This window comes from Carcharodon carcharias, chromosome 14, assembly GCF_017639515.1.
Source record: "Carcharodon carcharias isolate sCarCar2 chromosome 14, sCarCar2.pri, whole genome shotgun sequence".
In the NCBI taxonomy this organism is placed as follows: domain Eukaryota; kingdom Metazoa; phylum Chordata; class Chondrichthyes; order Lamniformes; family Lamnidae; genus Carcharodon; species Carcharodon carcharias.
Genome location: NC_054480.1, coordinates 118,852,030 through 118,869,694, shown reverse-complemented (window position 1 = coordinate 118,869,694; position 17,665 = coordinate 118,852,030). Strand labels below are relative to the sequence as shown.

Below are 17,665 nucleotides of genomic sequence, written 5' to 3'. Positions count from 1 at the left end.
GAAAGGGAAATCATGTTTAACCAATTTATTGGAGTTCTTTGAAGGAATCTTATGTGCTGTGGATGTACTTAGATTTCCAGAAGGCATTTGATAAAGTGCCACATTAAAGGTCGTTGTGGAAAACCAAAACTCATGGTGTTGGGGGTAGCGTATTGGCATGGATAGAAGATTGACTAGCTAACAGGAAGCAGAGAGTTGGCATGGGTATTTTTCTGGTTGGCAGGATGTGACGGATGGTGTGCCACAGGGATCAGTGCTGGTGCTTCAACTTTTTCTAAGTGACTTGGATGAAGGGACTGAAGGAATTTGCTGATGATACAAAGATAGGTAGGAAAGTAAATTGTAAAGAGGACATGAGGAAGCTACAAAGAGACATGGGTTAAGTGAGTGGGCAAAGATCTGGCAACTGGAGTGTAATGTGGACAAATATGAAATTGTCCATTTTGGCAGGAAGAATAAAAAATAAGCTTATTATCTAAAAGATGAGGGATTGCAGAGCCCTGAGATTCAGAGGGATCTGAGTGCATGAACCACAAAAGACTAGTATGTAGGTACAGCAGGTAATTAGGAAAGCTAATAGAATGTTATCATTTATTGTGAGGGGAATTGATTTCAAAAGTAGGGAGGTTATGCTTCAGTTGTACAGGGCACTGGGTGAGACCACATCTGGAATATTGTGTACAGTACTGGCCTCCTTATTTAAGAAATATGTAAATGCATTAGAAGCTGTTCAGAAAAGGTTTACTAGCCTAATACCAGGAATGGGCAGGTTGTCTTATGAGGAAAGATTGGACAGGTTAGGCTTGTAACCACTGGAGTTTAGAAGAGTAAGAGGTGACTTGATTGAAACCTTTAAGATCCTGAGGGGTCTTGACAGGGTGGATGTGGAGAGGATGTTTCCTCCTGTGGGAGAATCTTGAACGAGTTTAAAAATAAGGGGTCGCTCATTTAAGACAGAGACAGGGAGAATTTTTTTCTGAGGGTCGTGAGTCTTTGGAACACTCTTCCTCAAAAGGCAGTGGAAGCAGGGTCTTTGAATATTTTTTTAAGGCAGAGTTAGATAGATTCTTGATTAACAAGGGGTTAAAACGTTATTGGGTAGGCAGGAATGTGGGGTTGAGGTTACAATCAGATCAGCCATGATCTTATTTAATGACGAAGCAGGCTTGAGGGGCCGAAGCTATACTTCTTGGGATCATGGAATCAAACAAATTACAACACAGAATGAGGCCTTTCAGCCATTGCACAAGCTCTGTTGCCAGGTGTTCAACTGGAGCTGTTTATTCAAATTTTTTAAAAAATCATTCAAGGGACGTTGGCTTCATTGGCTGGGCCAGCATTTATTGACCATTCCTTGCTGCCTTGAGAAGGTGGTGGTGAGCTGCCTTCTTGAACTACTGTAGTCCATGTGGTATAGGTATACCCACAGTGCTGTTAAGGAGGGAGTTGTGGTATTTTGACCCAGCGACAGTGAAGGAAAGGTGATATATTTCCAAGTCAGGATGGTGAGTGACTTGGAGGGGAACTTCCAGGTGGTGGTGTTCCCATCTATCTACTGCCCTTGCTCTTCTAGATGGCAGTGGTCATGGGTATGGAAGGTGCTGTCTAAGCAGCCTTGGTGAATTCCTGCAGTGCATCTTGTAGGTTGTACATAATGCTGCTACTGTCAGTGGTGGAGGGAGTGAATGCTTGTGGACGTGGTGCCAATATTGTGGGAGCTGCATTCACCCAGGCAAGTGGGGAGTATCCAATCACACTCCTGACTTGTACCTTGCAGATAGTGGACAGGCTTTGGGGAGTCAGGAGGTGAGTTATTCAGGATTCCTAGCCTCTGATCTACACTTGTAGCCACAGTATTTATATGACTAGTCCAGCTCAGTTTCTGGTCAATGGTAACCGCCCAGGATGTTGATAGTGGGAGATTCAGTGATGGTAATGCCATTGAACATCAAGGGGCGATGGTTGGATTCCTTCTCGTTGGAGATGGTCATTGCCTGGCACTTGTGTGCTACGAATGTTACTTGCCACTTGTCAGCCCAAGCCTGGATATTGTCCAGGCCTTGCTGCATTTGGACATGGGCTGTTTCAGAATCTGAAGAGTTGTGAATGGTGCTGAACATTGTGCAGTCATCAACGAACATCCCACTTCTAACCTTATGAGGAAAGAAGGTAATTGATGAAGCAACTGAAGATGTTTGGGCTAAGGATACTACCCTGAGAGACTCCTGCAATGATGTCCTGGAGCTGAGATGACTGACCTCCAACGACCATAACCATCTTCTTTTGTGCTCGATATGACTCCAACTTGTGGAGAGTTTTCTCTCTGATTCCCATTGATTCCAGCTTTGCTAGGGCTCCTTGTTGCCACAATCTTGTCAAATGCTGTTTTCATGTCAAGGGCAGTCACTCTCACCTCAAACAAACCAACAAATTCTGTTTCTCTTTGTTTTCAAATACTTATCACCTTCTTGAAAGAAGAAAGACTTGCATTTGTATAGCACCTTTCATGACCTCAGGGCATTTACAACCAGTGATGTACTTTTGAAGTGTAGTTACTTTTATAAAGCAGCAGCCAATTTAAATATAGCCATGAGGTAATGAGCACTAACAACAATGAGATAATGACCAAATAATCTTTTTTAAAATGATATTGGTTAAGGATGAATATTGGCCAGGAGATCTAGGAGAGCTCCGCCCTGAGAGGCTTAGGACCCTTTACATCCACCTAACATGGCAAACGGGACTTTGGTTTAATATTGCATTGGAAAGATAGCACCTGCAGTACTGCACTGAAGCATCAGCTTGGATTTTGTGATCCAGGTATCTAGATTGCAACTTAAACCCAAACCTCCTGACTCACAGATGAGAGTGCTCCCAACTGAGCCATGCCTGATATTTATAGAATCATAGAAAGAATAGAATTTACTTTAATTGCATGCAGTGCATCTATCGTAGCTAAAATAGAAACTTTGTGTGCTACATTTTTCTGTGCTCTAGCTTGTATTTTTTAATGAACAAAGCCACAAGATATCCATTACTATTACAAAATATGTAATAAATTCCAAGGTACAATGCTTCATTCAAGACAATATATTTTTTGACTCCATGTCAACAATATAATTTATTGGCCTACTACCTATACAGAGTTTTTTTTGTTTGGTTGACCATAAAAATATTGCTAATTTATGGCACAGAAGGAAGCCATTTGACATGTTTGTGCTGGCTGAAAAAGAGAGACCCAGCTGATCTTTTCAGCTCCGGGTCCATAGCCTTGTAGGTTGTGGCACTTCAAGTGCATATCAAAGTATTTTTGAAATGCAATAAGTGTTTCTGCCTCTGCCACCCTTTCAGGGTGTCACTTTCAGACCCCTACAAACCCTCTGGGTGAGAATATTCTCCTCAAATCTGCTCTAATACTTCTGCCAAACTTTAAATATATGTCTCCTTTTCTCTTTCTCTCTCTGCATTATCCACTCTTTGTGTCTCTGTCTCTCTCACTCACTTGACAATTCTATCTTACTTTACCTTGGTATATAATCTTTTTCGCACTTCGGGATTTGATTATGCTTTTTGGACCTTTAATTTTTTTTTCCGGTGTTTATTTGAAGTTACACGTTTGGGTTGGGACTATTGACGATTACTGGTTGACAGTTGCATTGAAATTAGACTGGTCTGTTTCAGAGCTGCTAGGCTGCCATCTTGTAGCAGTCTGAGAGTTGAGAGACTAGGGGCTGAATTTTACAGGGGTGTATTGCTCACGTTCTTCCCCCCCGTTACAAAAGTCTGTTTTAAAGTAATCAACTTTATTTTAAAAAAACCACCCCGCAGCAGTAACATTCTGGGGGTGGCTTAAATGAGCAGAGAATGAGACTTTGTCCTGCCGTCAATAGTTGGCCAGCAGCTTGAGTAGCCCCAACAGCGCCAGAACTCAGTAGTGGGTAATACTGAGACTGCAAGCAGGCCCCGGGAAGATGAAAAATGGACCTCGGATGGTGAGTCCCAGGCTTTTAGAGCGGGAAGCGCTCAAGTACCCGAGGGATGGAAGGGGGTTGGGGATGGGATTTTGAGGCCAGGCAGGGAGGCACATAGGGGAGACCTCATGTTGGTAGGGGGGTGGAATGGTGTGGCTGCCCCAATAAGCACAAGGCACCCCGCAAAGACATACCTGCCCACTGTACCTTTCCACCTTTTAACTAGTGTTTAAAGAACAATTCTAACTCCCTCCCACCTGGCCACACCAGTCGTATTATGGCGTGGGCAGCACATAATTTGGGTCAATTAGCTTGTTAATAAGCTCAATTGCTCTTTAATTATTTTTGTAAAAAGTGGCTGACAGGGTGCCTATTTCAGTGCCCATTCACCTACCATTTTATGAGGACTAGGGCGGGTGAGAAGGCAGTGGACTAGCCATCCGTCAAGTTTAACGTGCCCCCCACCCTGCCAAAAACATGCTTGGTGGGAGTTGCCATAAAATCCAGCCCCAGATCTCTCAATTCCCTTTATGCTGTTCAACTGCTTGTCTAGCGTTATCAACAGCAGCATGTATTTATAAAGCACTTCTAGATAGAAAAATTCCCAAGATGTTCACAGTGGTTTAAGGAAAAGGTGATGAAAGAGCTGAAGAAGCAAGTATTAAAGGGGGGTGAGCAAAATCTTTGTTGAAGACATTTTTAGGAGGGCCTTCTTGAACATGGAGTTTAGGGAGCAGAAGGCATTTCTATCCTCTCCTTGCTTGTCTCCAGTTATCCTCCTTGTATTAAATTTCACCTTGGCTGAAACAGTTACTGCAGTTATTATCCTGGCCCACACTATGCCCTGTTCGAATGTCAATTGTTGCTGATCTACACAGGCTCCCTATCCCCCAAGGAATTTAATTGAAAATCCTTGCACTCATCTATAAATCCTTCCAAAGCTTTGTATCCCCTCTGAAATTTCCTCCTATTCCTCTAGCTCCTTCCTCATATACATCCTTCTCCCCTTTGCCTTACCTTTGGTGACAGAGCCTTCAGCTCCTTTGGTTTGACTCTTAGAAACTTCCTAAACCTTTGCACCTCTGTCTCCATTTTAAAAAAGCTCTTCAAAACCCAATTGTTCGACTTAGCTTTTAGTCGCTCTTAATTTCTTCTCTGTTGGCTTGGTATTTGCTTTAGTTATGTAATTATTAAGCATCTTGACTTTTTTTTGTGTTAAGGTGGTATATAAATGCATATCTTTGCTGCCTCAATAGATGAAAATTGAGGATCCAGTTAGAGTGTAGCTGTGAATCAGTGGAACTGAGTGGTGAAAGAGGAGAATGACTTGACTAAAGTGTAGAAACCGCTCCACACCTTGAATACTTTATTCAGTTGTGCTTACTGAGACACACTGTTGGAATTCAAATATTGGGAGCAGTGCAGAGAAGAGCAGCAAGGCTAAGCTAACTATTATGTTGTAAGTCTGACTTATGAGAAGAGATTGGAGAACATTGAGGTTTATAGCCTTGAAAGAATGTGTCATGAGAGGTAATCTTAAAGAAAGAGGTATATAAGACAATAAACAGCAAAGAATAGGTAACTTCAGTATAACTACTTTAAATGAGGTTGTGAGCGTAGGACTGGTACAGTAGTTCAAATTACGGATAGTCAAATTCAGTACATGGAATGTTAGCTGCTGTCCTTCGATTCGAGGATGATATCTACTCAGGCTCGTGAGTTTCTGCCATGGTCTTGATGTGACTGAACTTGACCCACAGACCTTTAGGCGCATGGTGCAGGATGTTCCATGAGGCAGTGGGATCTGGAGTGTAGAATTTGCTTTCTTTTCTTTCCTTCCCTGCCGTCTCATCATTACAACATTGTGACTCAAAGCATGATGCAGCTTGATCGACAGGTTAATGCCATTTTGAAAGATTAATAGCGAGCTCCTCCCAGTCATTAATGTAAATGCTGCCACGCTTCAAGGAGAGCTTCAGAGTATCTTTGAAGATTTGTTTTTGTCTTCCCCTGGTACATCGGTCATTTGAGAGTTGTGAAAACAGGATCTGGCAGGGGAGAGATGCTTTTGGGCCATCTGGACAGTGTCCAGTCTATTAAAGTTAATTTTGCAGGAGTTTTGCCTGAATGGTTGTGGAGCTAGCTTCAAAGGTCACTAATGTTTGTTGGATTGTCTTCCTATTGAATCCAGAGGATGTGGCAAAGGCATTGCTTTGAATTTCTCTAGTGCTGTTATGTGTCACTGGTACACATTCCAAGTCTCACTGCAGAACGGAAGTGTGGTGACACCAACTACACTACACAAGTACTTTTGTTGACTTGTGGAGCTGTTTTTTGACACTGCTGTAGTTTGTAGAAGGCTGAGCTGACGCAGCTGACCTGGTGTTGGATCTGCTCGTTAATGGTGACCTTTTGAGAGAGGTGGCTGCCAAGATATGGCAAGTGCTCAAGATATGGCAAGTGTTCAACATATTGCAAAGTCTCTCCTTCAACATATATTGGAGGTGGAATATTTGACTGACCAGGTGTGGGTTGATATGAATTTTGTTTTAACAACATTGAAACACAGGCCAAATTTATTGCATGCAGAATTGACGAGATCGAGAATGGCCTGCACGTTCGGTGCAGAGTGGGCTACAACACTGCAGTCTCCTCAAACTGTATAGGTCATGAATGCCTGGAAAGATTTCCTCAGCCGCAAGAAGTAGGCAGCAATTAAAGAGAATGTGTTCAAGGATTTTCCCTGCTATGGACAAGAGGGAAATACATCAGTAGTTTCCACAGCATGATTTACCTCCCTCCTCGAAGTTTGTTGTTACAATTGTCAAGTTCCTGTACTCAGGTGTGAGTTCCTTTTTCCTCCAAAATCAGTAGGATGAGTGCATGGAGTGCTTGGCGAAAGCCTACCAGCTTTGAAAACTTCAGCTGGAAAACCATCAGGACTTCTACAGGTTTGCCGCCCCAATGAGGTCTTCAGTATGCGGAATTTCCTTCTGATAGAGAAGGGGAGGGGGAAAATTTTGAATCATTCAAGAACCAAATAGATAAGAACATAAGCAATAGGAGCAGTGGAAGGCCATTTTGCTCTTTGAGCCTTCTCTGTCATTTAATAAGATTGTGACTGACCTGACCGTGGCCTCAACTCCAATTTCCTGACTGACCACCCCATAACTCTTGACTCCCTTGTTGATCAGAAATCTGTCGAACTCAGCCTTGAATATATTCAATGATCCAGCCTCCACTGCTCTCTGGGGAAGGGGATTCCAAAGATTAACAGCCCTCTGAGAAGAAATTCCTCCTTAGCTCCATCTTAAATGGGAGCATCCTTATTCTGAAACTCTCACCCCAAGTTCTAGATTCATCCATGAGGGGTAACATCCTCTCAACATCTACCCTGTCAACCCCCCTCAGAATCTTATGTTTCAATAAGGTCACCTTTCATTTTTCTAAACTCCAATGAGTATAGGCGCAATCTGACCAATCTTTCCTCGTAAGGCAACCCCTTTATCCCAGGAATTAATCTAGCAAACGTTCTTACGAATGCTGTGTGCATTCAAATAACGAGCATTTAATTATGTATTTCACTATTTGTCCCTACTCTCACCCTATTTGCAGGTGCATCTTTGTACGCTCTGTCCCTTCCTGTCACAGCCTGGTTATCGTTACCATTAATCCTACTTTGCACTATTTTCTTGTACTTTTACCTTTCTAAATTTCCTATCACCTGAAACCCATTTCTCCCACACCAATCTTTGAACCATGCATTCATCTCTCATCTTATTTACCCAATGCCAATTTGCTCATGGCTCAGGTAGTAGCCCAAAATTTTTTTATGATTCTGCTTTTTAATTTAACCGCTAGCTGCTTGTGCTCCTTTAGTGGAGCTTATTTATTTTTAGTCCTGTCTATGTTGTTGGTACTCACGTAGACCACGACAACTGGATCCTTCCCTATCGCTCCAAGTTCCCCTCTAGTCTTGATGAGATGTATTTATTACTGGCACCAGGCAGGCAATATAGCCTTCGGGACTCACAATTGGCTGCAGAGAACAGTATCTATCCCAAGAACTATATTGTCCCCTACATTCCTTTTCACTCCCCCAACTTGAATGGTCCCCATGCCAGAGTGCAGTGATCAGTTTGCTCATCCTCCTGCAGTTCCTACTTTCGTTCATACAGACTGCACGAACCTTGTACTTGTTGGACATGTACAAGGGCTGAGACTCCTCCAATGCTACCTTCAGGATCCCTGTATCTGCATCACTCCTGCCCCTGAACACACATCAAACCTGAAGTACTTAACCTAAGGGGGGGTGACTGCCTCCTGGAACAAAATGTCCCAGTAGCTTTCTCCCTCCCTGATACATCACAATGGCTGAAGCTCAGACTCCAACTCACCAACTATAGACACTTGCTGCATTTGTAGTTGCTGTGCTTCACAATGGTGTCCACCAGTTCCTACACACTACAGCTGCATCACCTGCCCTGCCATCTCTTTTGTATTTTAATGAATTAACATTTCAAGTTTTGCAACATTACTCACCTATTTTTTGTAGTCATATTAAGTGGTTTAACTATAAGCTATAAATTTTGTTTAGTATTTCTATTTCCCCAATCTTAGTTTAACCTATTTCCCTAGTTTAGAGAAAATAAAGCTGTAATGCTCATCAACCACTTTCCTACCTGCTCACCTAATTAATGCGCTCTATTGAAAACACTAGACCTCATCTCTCAGTCCCTCTTTCGGAGCACTCCCTGTCATATAAAAGTCCAGAATACCACCTCTTTCCTCACTGAGCTGAATTCCCACACTCACCAAATTCCTGAGTTAAATACTCTGTAGAAGTTGTAGTCTGTTGAGCTGTAGGCTGGCCTCTGCGCTACCTACTCCAAGATTTATCGAATGACTCCCAAATAAAAAAATTACCAAAAAAATTTTACTTTTTATAACTTTTACTTTTAACACGAATCAGGGTCATAGCAAATGAATGATCAATTAACTGGTAAATCATGGTCAGTACAAACTGAAAATTACAAATGGAACAGCAGATACAACACAGATCTCACAAATTTGGAAGACAGTCGACTCCACCTGAATGGCAATAATTTGAGCCACAAGTTCTTCCAAGATCACATCATCCTTGGGCAGAATTCCATTCCTTTTCCTTCAAGGACTTGGCCGATTCTCTGCAGGCAGCAGCTTCCGAATAAACAGGTTTCTGACCGTGCAATCTTCTGCACAGCGGAGCACTTTTTTCCGGAATCTGGTTCCGGACCTGGTAGTGTTGATCTATCAGAGCTGCCTTTACCTTCAACGGTATGACTGGTTCTGGGCATTCAAATACTCGGGAGTAAACGTTACAGCGGTGCCTTCCAACCATTTGGAAATCTAGCTCTGAAACTTGGCTTGCTGACCACCTCCTGCCTCCAGCTCTTTTCTCTTTTTCTGCTTGCCTCTGTATTTAATCTTCCTTCCTGTTAATACTGTTTCCAGAGTGTTGCAAGGTCATATGGACCTGTGTTTCTTATTATCTAACAATTATAATTGACACAAACTGTTAAAAGTCCATTTCAAACATTTTTAAAAGCAATTACAGATTCCTCAAACTTTAAAGTAATTACACATTTTCCTTACTGTTACTACTTCCAGGTCAAAGGCCATCACAATACCATTTAGATTTATGCACACCTACGCACTTCTTTACGGCCTAGTGCATTGGGTACTTCAATGAGAGCACTTTTAAGGCCATTTGATGAATTATGATAGGACAAATGATCTTCCTCTTTAATTATCTGTTATCGGTGGATGGAGGAACTTTGGAGGTTGTATATGGTTGAACTTTCTTCAGCGAATGAGAAGGCTGCTACCTAAAATATGGAAAGTTCTATTTTTTTTACTGGACCTTCATCTTTCTTCAGAACTGGTCTCTTAGTTGCTGGCACATTCATCATTTTCAGTAACTTCAGATTCTCGCACTGAATCCTACAGCAGTTATGGGGGTTCCATTTCTGCGCTTTATTGAAAACACTTGAAAGAAATTTTTTGATAAGCAGACTAATTTAAAATCCAAATTTTTCTTCGACCTATGTGATCTCTTGTTGAAATTTAGTCATGCGGCATGTTAAACATGACCAGTTTAATTAAAATGCACTATTTTGCCAATTACTCAACAGATTACCTCATCAGAGGTCCCAGATCAGACTCTTAATCAAATGAGAGAAATCATTAGTATTCTAAGATTAAGGTGGGTTTTGGAATTAAATTCTGAATTTGTCACCTGTTTGGCCCAATTTGGCTCAACTGTGACTTTCTAGGACGTGATAGATAAACAAATGTTGACAAAGTTATTCCCCTTCAGTATGTTGTACCATTGTTTGGTGATTCAGGTAAGAGTATGTTGCAGGATTAATATATTGCCCTGGCCGATAACCATTTGTTCATGCCACTGACGCTGTCTGCAGTGCTCTTCAATGACCTTAAAATCTCAATACTCTTTGAAAGGAAGAGCCATTGCTGGGTAACCTGCAGAATTAGGGATTGTTAAAATTGGTGTGACCTATTGATACTCACTGCCACTGTCCTTATCTTACAGTTCCAAAGAATAATGTCTTTATGCCATTGAGCTTCTGCCAGGCAGCAGCCAGCAACTCTGACTCAGAGCCCGGTAAGTCCTACAATCTAGCATTGGGAAGTATTTCCTCTTTCTTACCCCTCTTCTGTGCTTTACTTGCCCCCTTGCATATAACCTTGAGAAGCTGAAAGGACTGATGCTCCGGATATGGACTCTGTCTCTGCTGTGTGCTCTCCTCTTTGTGGGTTGTCCAATGTACAACTTCCGCAAAATAAGTATGTAGGTGTGCATTAAGTCTCAGACTTAAACAAGGTGTGATGAGTAAATTAGCTGTGCTGCTGGATTTACTTTAGATATGCCTATTTTATAACTGATACAGACTTAGTCACTGATTTTCTTTCTTTTTAGATGAGAAGAACGTTGGCTTTCGGCTGAAACCTCCAACTTTAATCCATGGCCAGGCTCCCAGTGCTGGTGAGTACTATTAACTGAGGTCATTAGAGAGACTGGTATCTTAGCATCTTCCAGGTGCTCTGCTTAAGGTATTGGATGACTGGAGCAGAATATGACACTACTGCCTCCATAAGGTACTATACTGGAGGCAACAAAACAACAACTGTGCCTGATGCATTGTGCCCTTGTTGCAACAGGAAGAGTATGCAATACTGTCATGACTTTACTGTACTTTATCCAGGGAGAAATTCATTGTGCGTTGTACCTTGAGCAATATTTTCTGTAGCAGCAGAGGTATACCCTCTCTAATATTGCAATTTGGTGTGTACTTGAGGAACAAGGTGAATGTTCAATACTGCGGGTGCCCAATGGGGGCTATATATAAGGCAGTAAGGGCAAAATTTGTCCAATGTTGTGGTGTGTTCTCAACTACAGTAAAGACATGCCACTGTTCCACTGCATTTGAGATAGAATGTACAAGGAGCTATGTATAGCACTGATTTTAGCTACATCATGCCTATTTTGAAATTAGAGTGAAGTTGTTGTCTCAAGAGTAAGGTTGCTGCCTCAAGCAGGCAATTGAAGTGGAAATAATTTCTTATTAACCTGTTAATTAGATATTTGTAATTTTCAATTGGATAAAAATATAATATCCACCCATTCTTACCTGTTTTAATAAATTTAACTTGGATGCGTATTTAGTTTGTAAGTACTGTCAGAAATGTAGTTCTCTTGTATGTGTGACTCACCTACTGAATTGTGACAACAACAGCAATTTTGGCTCAGAATCCATCAAACTGGTGTTTTCCTTCAGGTCCAAACATATATTACAGAGGGAAAAACCCATTCTAAACTGCCTTCGATCAAAAAAAGCAATTGTGGTAAAGTGTGATGAAAACATGAGACATTACATTCTTCTTAAACAAGGTGTGATGAGTAAATTAGCTGTGCAAATTAGAAGTAACTTTTAATTACAAAATACAATAGCATGGACCTGACATGTAAAAAAAAAATGTAAAATCATGAAATGCTATGTTGAGTTGGAAACAGGTAACATGCATTAAATAACAAATAATTGGCCTGAAAGATCATCTAAATATCTCTGTTATAAAGCATGTTTCTGTGCAAATTATCAAACTTTTCCTGTTCTTTTATGCACATTGTCTGATTTTACACAAGCCAATATGAATTAATTAACAAGTTGGCATAGATATTTACATATTTGCCTGCTTGCTGCAAGAGACTGTTGTGCAAGTGTACGATGCTACACTAAGTTGTCCCCAGATTTAACTTCATTTTGGCTGTGTGCTTATGTAGATTGTTTGCAGAGACCAGCTATGTCTGATTGTGGCAGGGATATGTGTATGTGGGTCTCGTTGTATTTGCTGCAAAACAACTTAGATTTTTAAGTCGTTTGAACATCAACATGTCTAATACTGCTTAAACATTGAAAGAAAACTTATTAATGGCTGAAATAGTTTTATGTTGGGGAAAATTGTATTAATTTTTTTTGCAGAGTACATTACCTAAGATAGTGTTACATTTATACGCTGTAATTTGTAAAATAATCCTGTTTCATGCAAGAACCTTGACAGCATAAATGAACAAATAGATAGAGGCCTCCCTTTATGACTTGTGCTCTCCCTGAGTTTGCAGCACTGATGTGACATTAAAACAGTATGGAAACAGTCATTTAAAAAATTGTCTACATCACGTGTAATGCTCTTTTCGGTGCTATTGTATTTTCACTGAGGTAAGCCCACTTGCTGCTTGGTGTGTTTTGTTCTGTGGGCAGTATACACAGCTAGCATTACTATCAGAGTGAGAAGCTCTACGGTGAGTACTGTAACTTGCAATGATAGCTTAATATTGTGTAGGTCCTTCTGACCAACCTGCAGGCAAGATATGTTTTTTAGACAGCAGGTCTTTAAAAATTGGTATTGACATTATTGTGTTATCTATGCAAATTGGTTTTAGCAAGATCTGAGTGCAGACTTGAATTTTGATTTTACTTTGATGCTGTGGTTTAATTTTCCACATGGTTGTTTTGAAATTTTAAGATTCTGTATCATGATTGGTAAAGTGAGCCTCTAGTTACAAGAAGCACAGCATTGCTGTGGTTAATACAAAGCTAATGTTGAATTGAGTGCAATGACTTGCTACCCATTGGAAACAATTGTTTCCTCATCATATCCTTCATAATTTTGAAGATGTAGATTATGCATTTTTCACTCCCATTATCACCAGCCAACCTTTGGATTTTCTACCTGAATTGATTAGAATATTGTAATGACCTTCATGCCTGAGGAATCTTTTTCGAACTTTGAGGTCTAGTAGTTTTTTGGAAACTGAAATAATGGGAGTGGAAACCAGTTGTCTTCTACATGGATGAACCATTTCAATTGCATCTGTGAAATGTAACTGTGCCCCAGCACTTTGATGAGGGTGTTGGTAGACAGTGTCCAAAGTGTAATCTTTCGGTTGCGTATGTCTCAAGCTCTCTGAAAAGTCATCACTATGTTGCTCTATCCTGTTAACCAGACCAACTCCATTGTAGACAGGAATTGAATTGCATAGAATTTACAACATGGAAGCAGGCCATCTGCCCCAACAAGTTCAGATTTAAAAAAAATTCATTTGTGGGTTGTGGTTTTCGCTGGATAGGCCAGCATTTATTGTCCATCCCTAATTTCCCTAGAGAGGGTGGTGGTGAGCTGCTGCCTTGAACCACTGAAGTCTATGTATTGTAGGAACACCCACAGTCCTGTTAAGAAGGAGTTTCCAGGATTTTGACCCAGCGACAGTGAAGGAATGGCGATATAGTTCCAAGTCAGAGTGGCTTGGAGGGGAACTTGCAGGTGATGGTGTTCGCATGCATCTGCTGCCTTGTCCTTCTAGGTGGTAGAGCTTGCAGGTTTGGAAGGTGCTGTCAAAGGAGCCTTGGTGAGTTGCTGCAGTGTATCTTGTAGATGGTACACTCTGCTGCCACTATGTGCCAGTGGTGGAGGGAGTGAATGTTGAAGGGGGTGGATGGGGTGCCAATCAAGTGGGCTGTTTTGTCCTGGATGACATTGAGCTTCTTGAATGTTTTTGGAGCTGCACTCATCTGGGCAAGTGGAGAGTATCCCATCGCACTCCTGATTTGTGCCTTGTAGATAGTGAACAGGCTTTGGGGAGTCAAGAGGTGAGTTACTTGCCACAGAATTCCCAGCCTATGACCTGCTCTTGTAGCCATGGTAGTTATACGGCTGGTCAGTTCAGTGTCTGGTCAATGGTAACCCCCCAGGATGTTGATAGAGGGGAATTCAGCGATGTTAATGCCATTGAATGTCATGGGGAGATAGTTAGATTCTCTCTTGTTGGAGATGGTCATTCCCGGCTACTTGTGTGGTGTGAATGTTATTGCCACTTATCAACCCAAGCCTAAATATTGTCCAGGTCTTGCTGTATATGGATATGGGCTGGCTTTTATTCTCCTGTACGAATTCCATGTGTTGGTTCTATTACCTCCTGTTTTAATTCCCCTTTTTTGAGTATTGACATGATTTCTGCTTCAATGCCCAACCCTGATAGTGTATTCTTACCATTTACCCTAAGCTCTAACGTTTAAATTCTTATCAATGTCTGCTTGTTCTAGGTCCTCAAGAGCTGGAAACAATCTGTTTCTGTTAACACCCCTCGATAATTTTTAACACCTTAATTAAATGATTTCTTCATTTTTTTAATATCCTAAATAAAAACAGCCCTAGATTTCCACATTTTGTTTTTCCACATGGCATTACAGTAAATTGACACAGTATCCTCTCTCTTGCCTGCTGATGTCAAGATTATATTGTGTCTATAGGAATGCTCATTTATGTTCAGTGTAGCAACATCTTACTGCAAAGTGGAAAACATTCTATAATCGTCGCATTTTCACTTTTCGAAACTGGAGTTTGCCTGTTAGAGGACATTCAAAGTGATATTTTCTTGCTGTTATGGAGAGAAACTATATATTTGTTTGAAGAAAATTTGTGTTAATGTAGAATTTAAATATGAACTGGGCATCCAAACTAAAAGATGATTCACTGGATGTAATCAAAGCTTGTATGTTCACTCCACTCAACATTCATTGTTCTTTGTAACTTGACGTTCAAGCTCTTTTTAACTAAGTGCGACAGGTGACAGTTGCTGTGGCTTAGTCTCTTCCACGATACCAGTCTGCATTGTGTGTCAGCAAATGCTCTGTAACAGATCATTAAATTTCAACTAAAGTAACTTAAAAACATTACATTTGAGAAAATCAAATGTAATGAGTTTTTCTTTTGTCAGACCGTTTGATCATTTTAATACCTTATTTATGAATTCAAAAAGTGAATTATGATCTAAAATTTAACATTTTAATGAATCTTATAACTGTCGTCCTTCATCAGACACTTAGTTTATGTAGGCAATCAGCTAAAATTGTCACTATTTTCATTTTGGCAAACACTTGTTGCCGACCTTATTTTGCATACATTTTTTCAGTGTTTCACTTCAGAACAATTAGTAGTGGAAAGCAAATATCTGAAAAGAGTAGATTAGCATAAAAATGGTGTATTTTAGTTTTGTAGTTTGCCCTTATGTGGTATTTATGAATGTGGGAACCATTTTTATTTGTGGTGTATGCCTGTAATTCTTCTATTTTATCTGAATTTAATTAGATGGGAAATGAATAGATCATGTGAGAGAGTTCCTACGTATTTTCATTTCTTTGTGTTAGATGCATTTTTGAAGAATTAATTTCCTAGAAACCCTCAACCAACAAATCGAGTTTCTATAGTGATGTTCAAAGGCAGCTGAAAGGAGTCTTTGTAGATGACCTCTGCTGGTATGTATATTTAGATAGGCAGCTTGTGTATTGAACCTGGCAGTGTTAAGTAATTTAAAATGGACCATTTTTCCCTAAACTGATGGGAAAATAACTTTTGGGCTGCTGTGTCATTTCTTTTGTGGTAGTTTTGTATAAACACTCAGTTTCATTGTAGAGCCAATATGTTTGTGCTAATCTCCCATGCAGTGGCTAGTTTTACCAATATTACCTTGCATCACCAATCAATTAAGATTGGTTTCTAGCATAATGACATCTATCTTAACAATTGCCTATGGAGAGTATAGGTAGCTTTTTACTTGCCCTCTGTTGAATAAAGTAGGTATCCCAAGAGATTATTCATTTGTATGCTTGCAGTAAAAATAACTGAACAGTTTATCATTTTTGCCTCTTTTTCATCCAGACTTCTTCAAAAAATACTATTGGAGTCTGATTTTTAGGCAGACAAATATTTGTTTTAAGTGATTTCATTTGAGACTGGGTTAGGTTTTAGTTGCAATTCTGCAGGTGGATTCTCAAACTACTGCTGTGTCACGGTTTAAATTGCGAAGCTTTGTAAATGAATGCTTATGTAAGTAATTTAGTTACTTTTTTCACCGTGATTCAATTTCCTTGAATGCAGTTACATTGCTGTGAATATTGAGGGGTTGAGTACAGACCTAATGATCGACATGAGATGCTGCAAGCTGTTTTGGCACATAATTTTCCTCCTAAATACTATAAAACATGAACTAATTTGAAAGTTCTGTTGATATGCATGCTTCATCTATTTTATAGAATTGCCCTCCAGCTGACCTCCACGATGGGAGAATTCTAAAGTAGGTCCCACCATACACACATACAATAACTTCTCACTCATAGTCAAGAGAATGCCCAGGAAATCTAACCATTTATTTACCTCACTGTCTTGGTGATCCTATTTAGGATCCAGAGAAAAGGTTCAAAGAAGGAAATATTTTGTGCAGGAAGACCTATGTCAGACATGTGAAACCATTAAGACAAAATAGAATGAGAAGTCTTGATCTCTTGACATGAATAAGCCAGTTTCTTTCCACTGACGACTGCTTTAACATTACTGTAAGATTACCTTAATTTTGTAAGAGGAAGAGAAACAACCTAGTAAGCTATAAATCATAAATTATTGCTTAACCTTGAAAATTCTCATAGTGCTTGGGCCCTATCCACAAACCACAGTAAACAAAAATACTTTTTCATTGATATAAAGGCTGGCAAACTTAAGGGGAGCTTGTCAAGCAACCATTTGTGCAAAAACAAAAAAACTGCGGATGCTGGAAGTCCAAAACAAAAACAGAATTACCGGAAAAACTCAGCAGGTCTGGCAGCATCGGCGGAGAAGAAAAGAGTTGACGTTTCGAGTCCTCATGACCCTTCAACAGAACTCTGGCCGATGCTGCCAGACCTGCTGAGTTTTTCCAGGTAATTCTGTTTTTGTTTTTAACCATTTGTGCAAGTTCAATATTCCCAAAAAAATGCTGTGAATATCAAAACATGAAGTCCTGGGTAACAAATGGGTCATGAACCCTATAAAGCCTGCTTCAACCAAAGTGAGCAATGAGCCATGTAATCCATCAAGTTTACTCCATCCAGTGTAGTATTCTATCATATGTGATTTGCGAAGTAAACTTATTTCCCTATTTACTTTGAAAAGATTCAAGCATTATTATTGATATCTAGCTATAATAGATATGGAACCAGCTACAATTACCATCTCTTGGAATCTGTTCTATGTCTAATGCCCTGAGTAGGTTTTCTAATGGTCTTAGCTGAGATGTTTGAATTTTGTACTTTTGTGCTATAGTT

At 40.2% G+C, this 17,665-nt stretch overlaps 1 protein-coding gene across 4 annotated transcripts in view; it reads left to right on the top strand.

Moving 5' to 3' along the window:
* LOC121287198 (ran-binding protein 3-like) overlaps positions 1–17,665 on the top strand; it is a 110,735-nt gene that overhangs the window by 32,645 nt on the left and 60,425 nt on the right. For all 4 annotated transcript variants that reach the window (XM_041204847.1, XM_041204849.1, XM_041204846.1 and 1 more), the window contains exons 6-7: positions 10,564–10,635; positions 10,951–11,016. In XM_041204847.1, the coding sequence (XP_041060781.1) occupies positions 10,564–10,635; positions 10,951–11,016 (138 nt within the window). The remainder of the gene's footprint in view (positions 1–10,563; positions 10,636–10,950; positions 11,017–17,665) is intronic.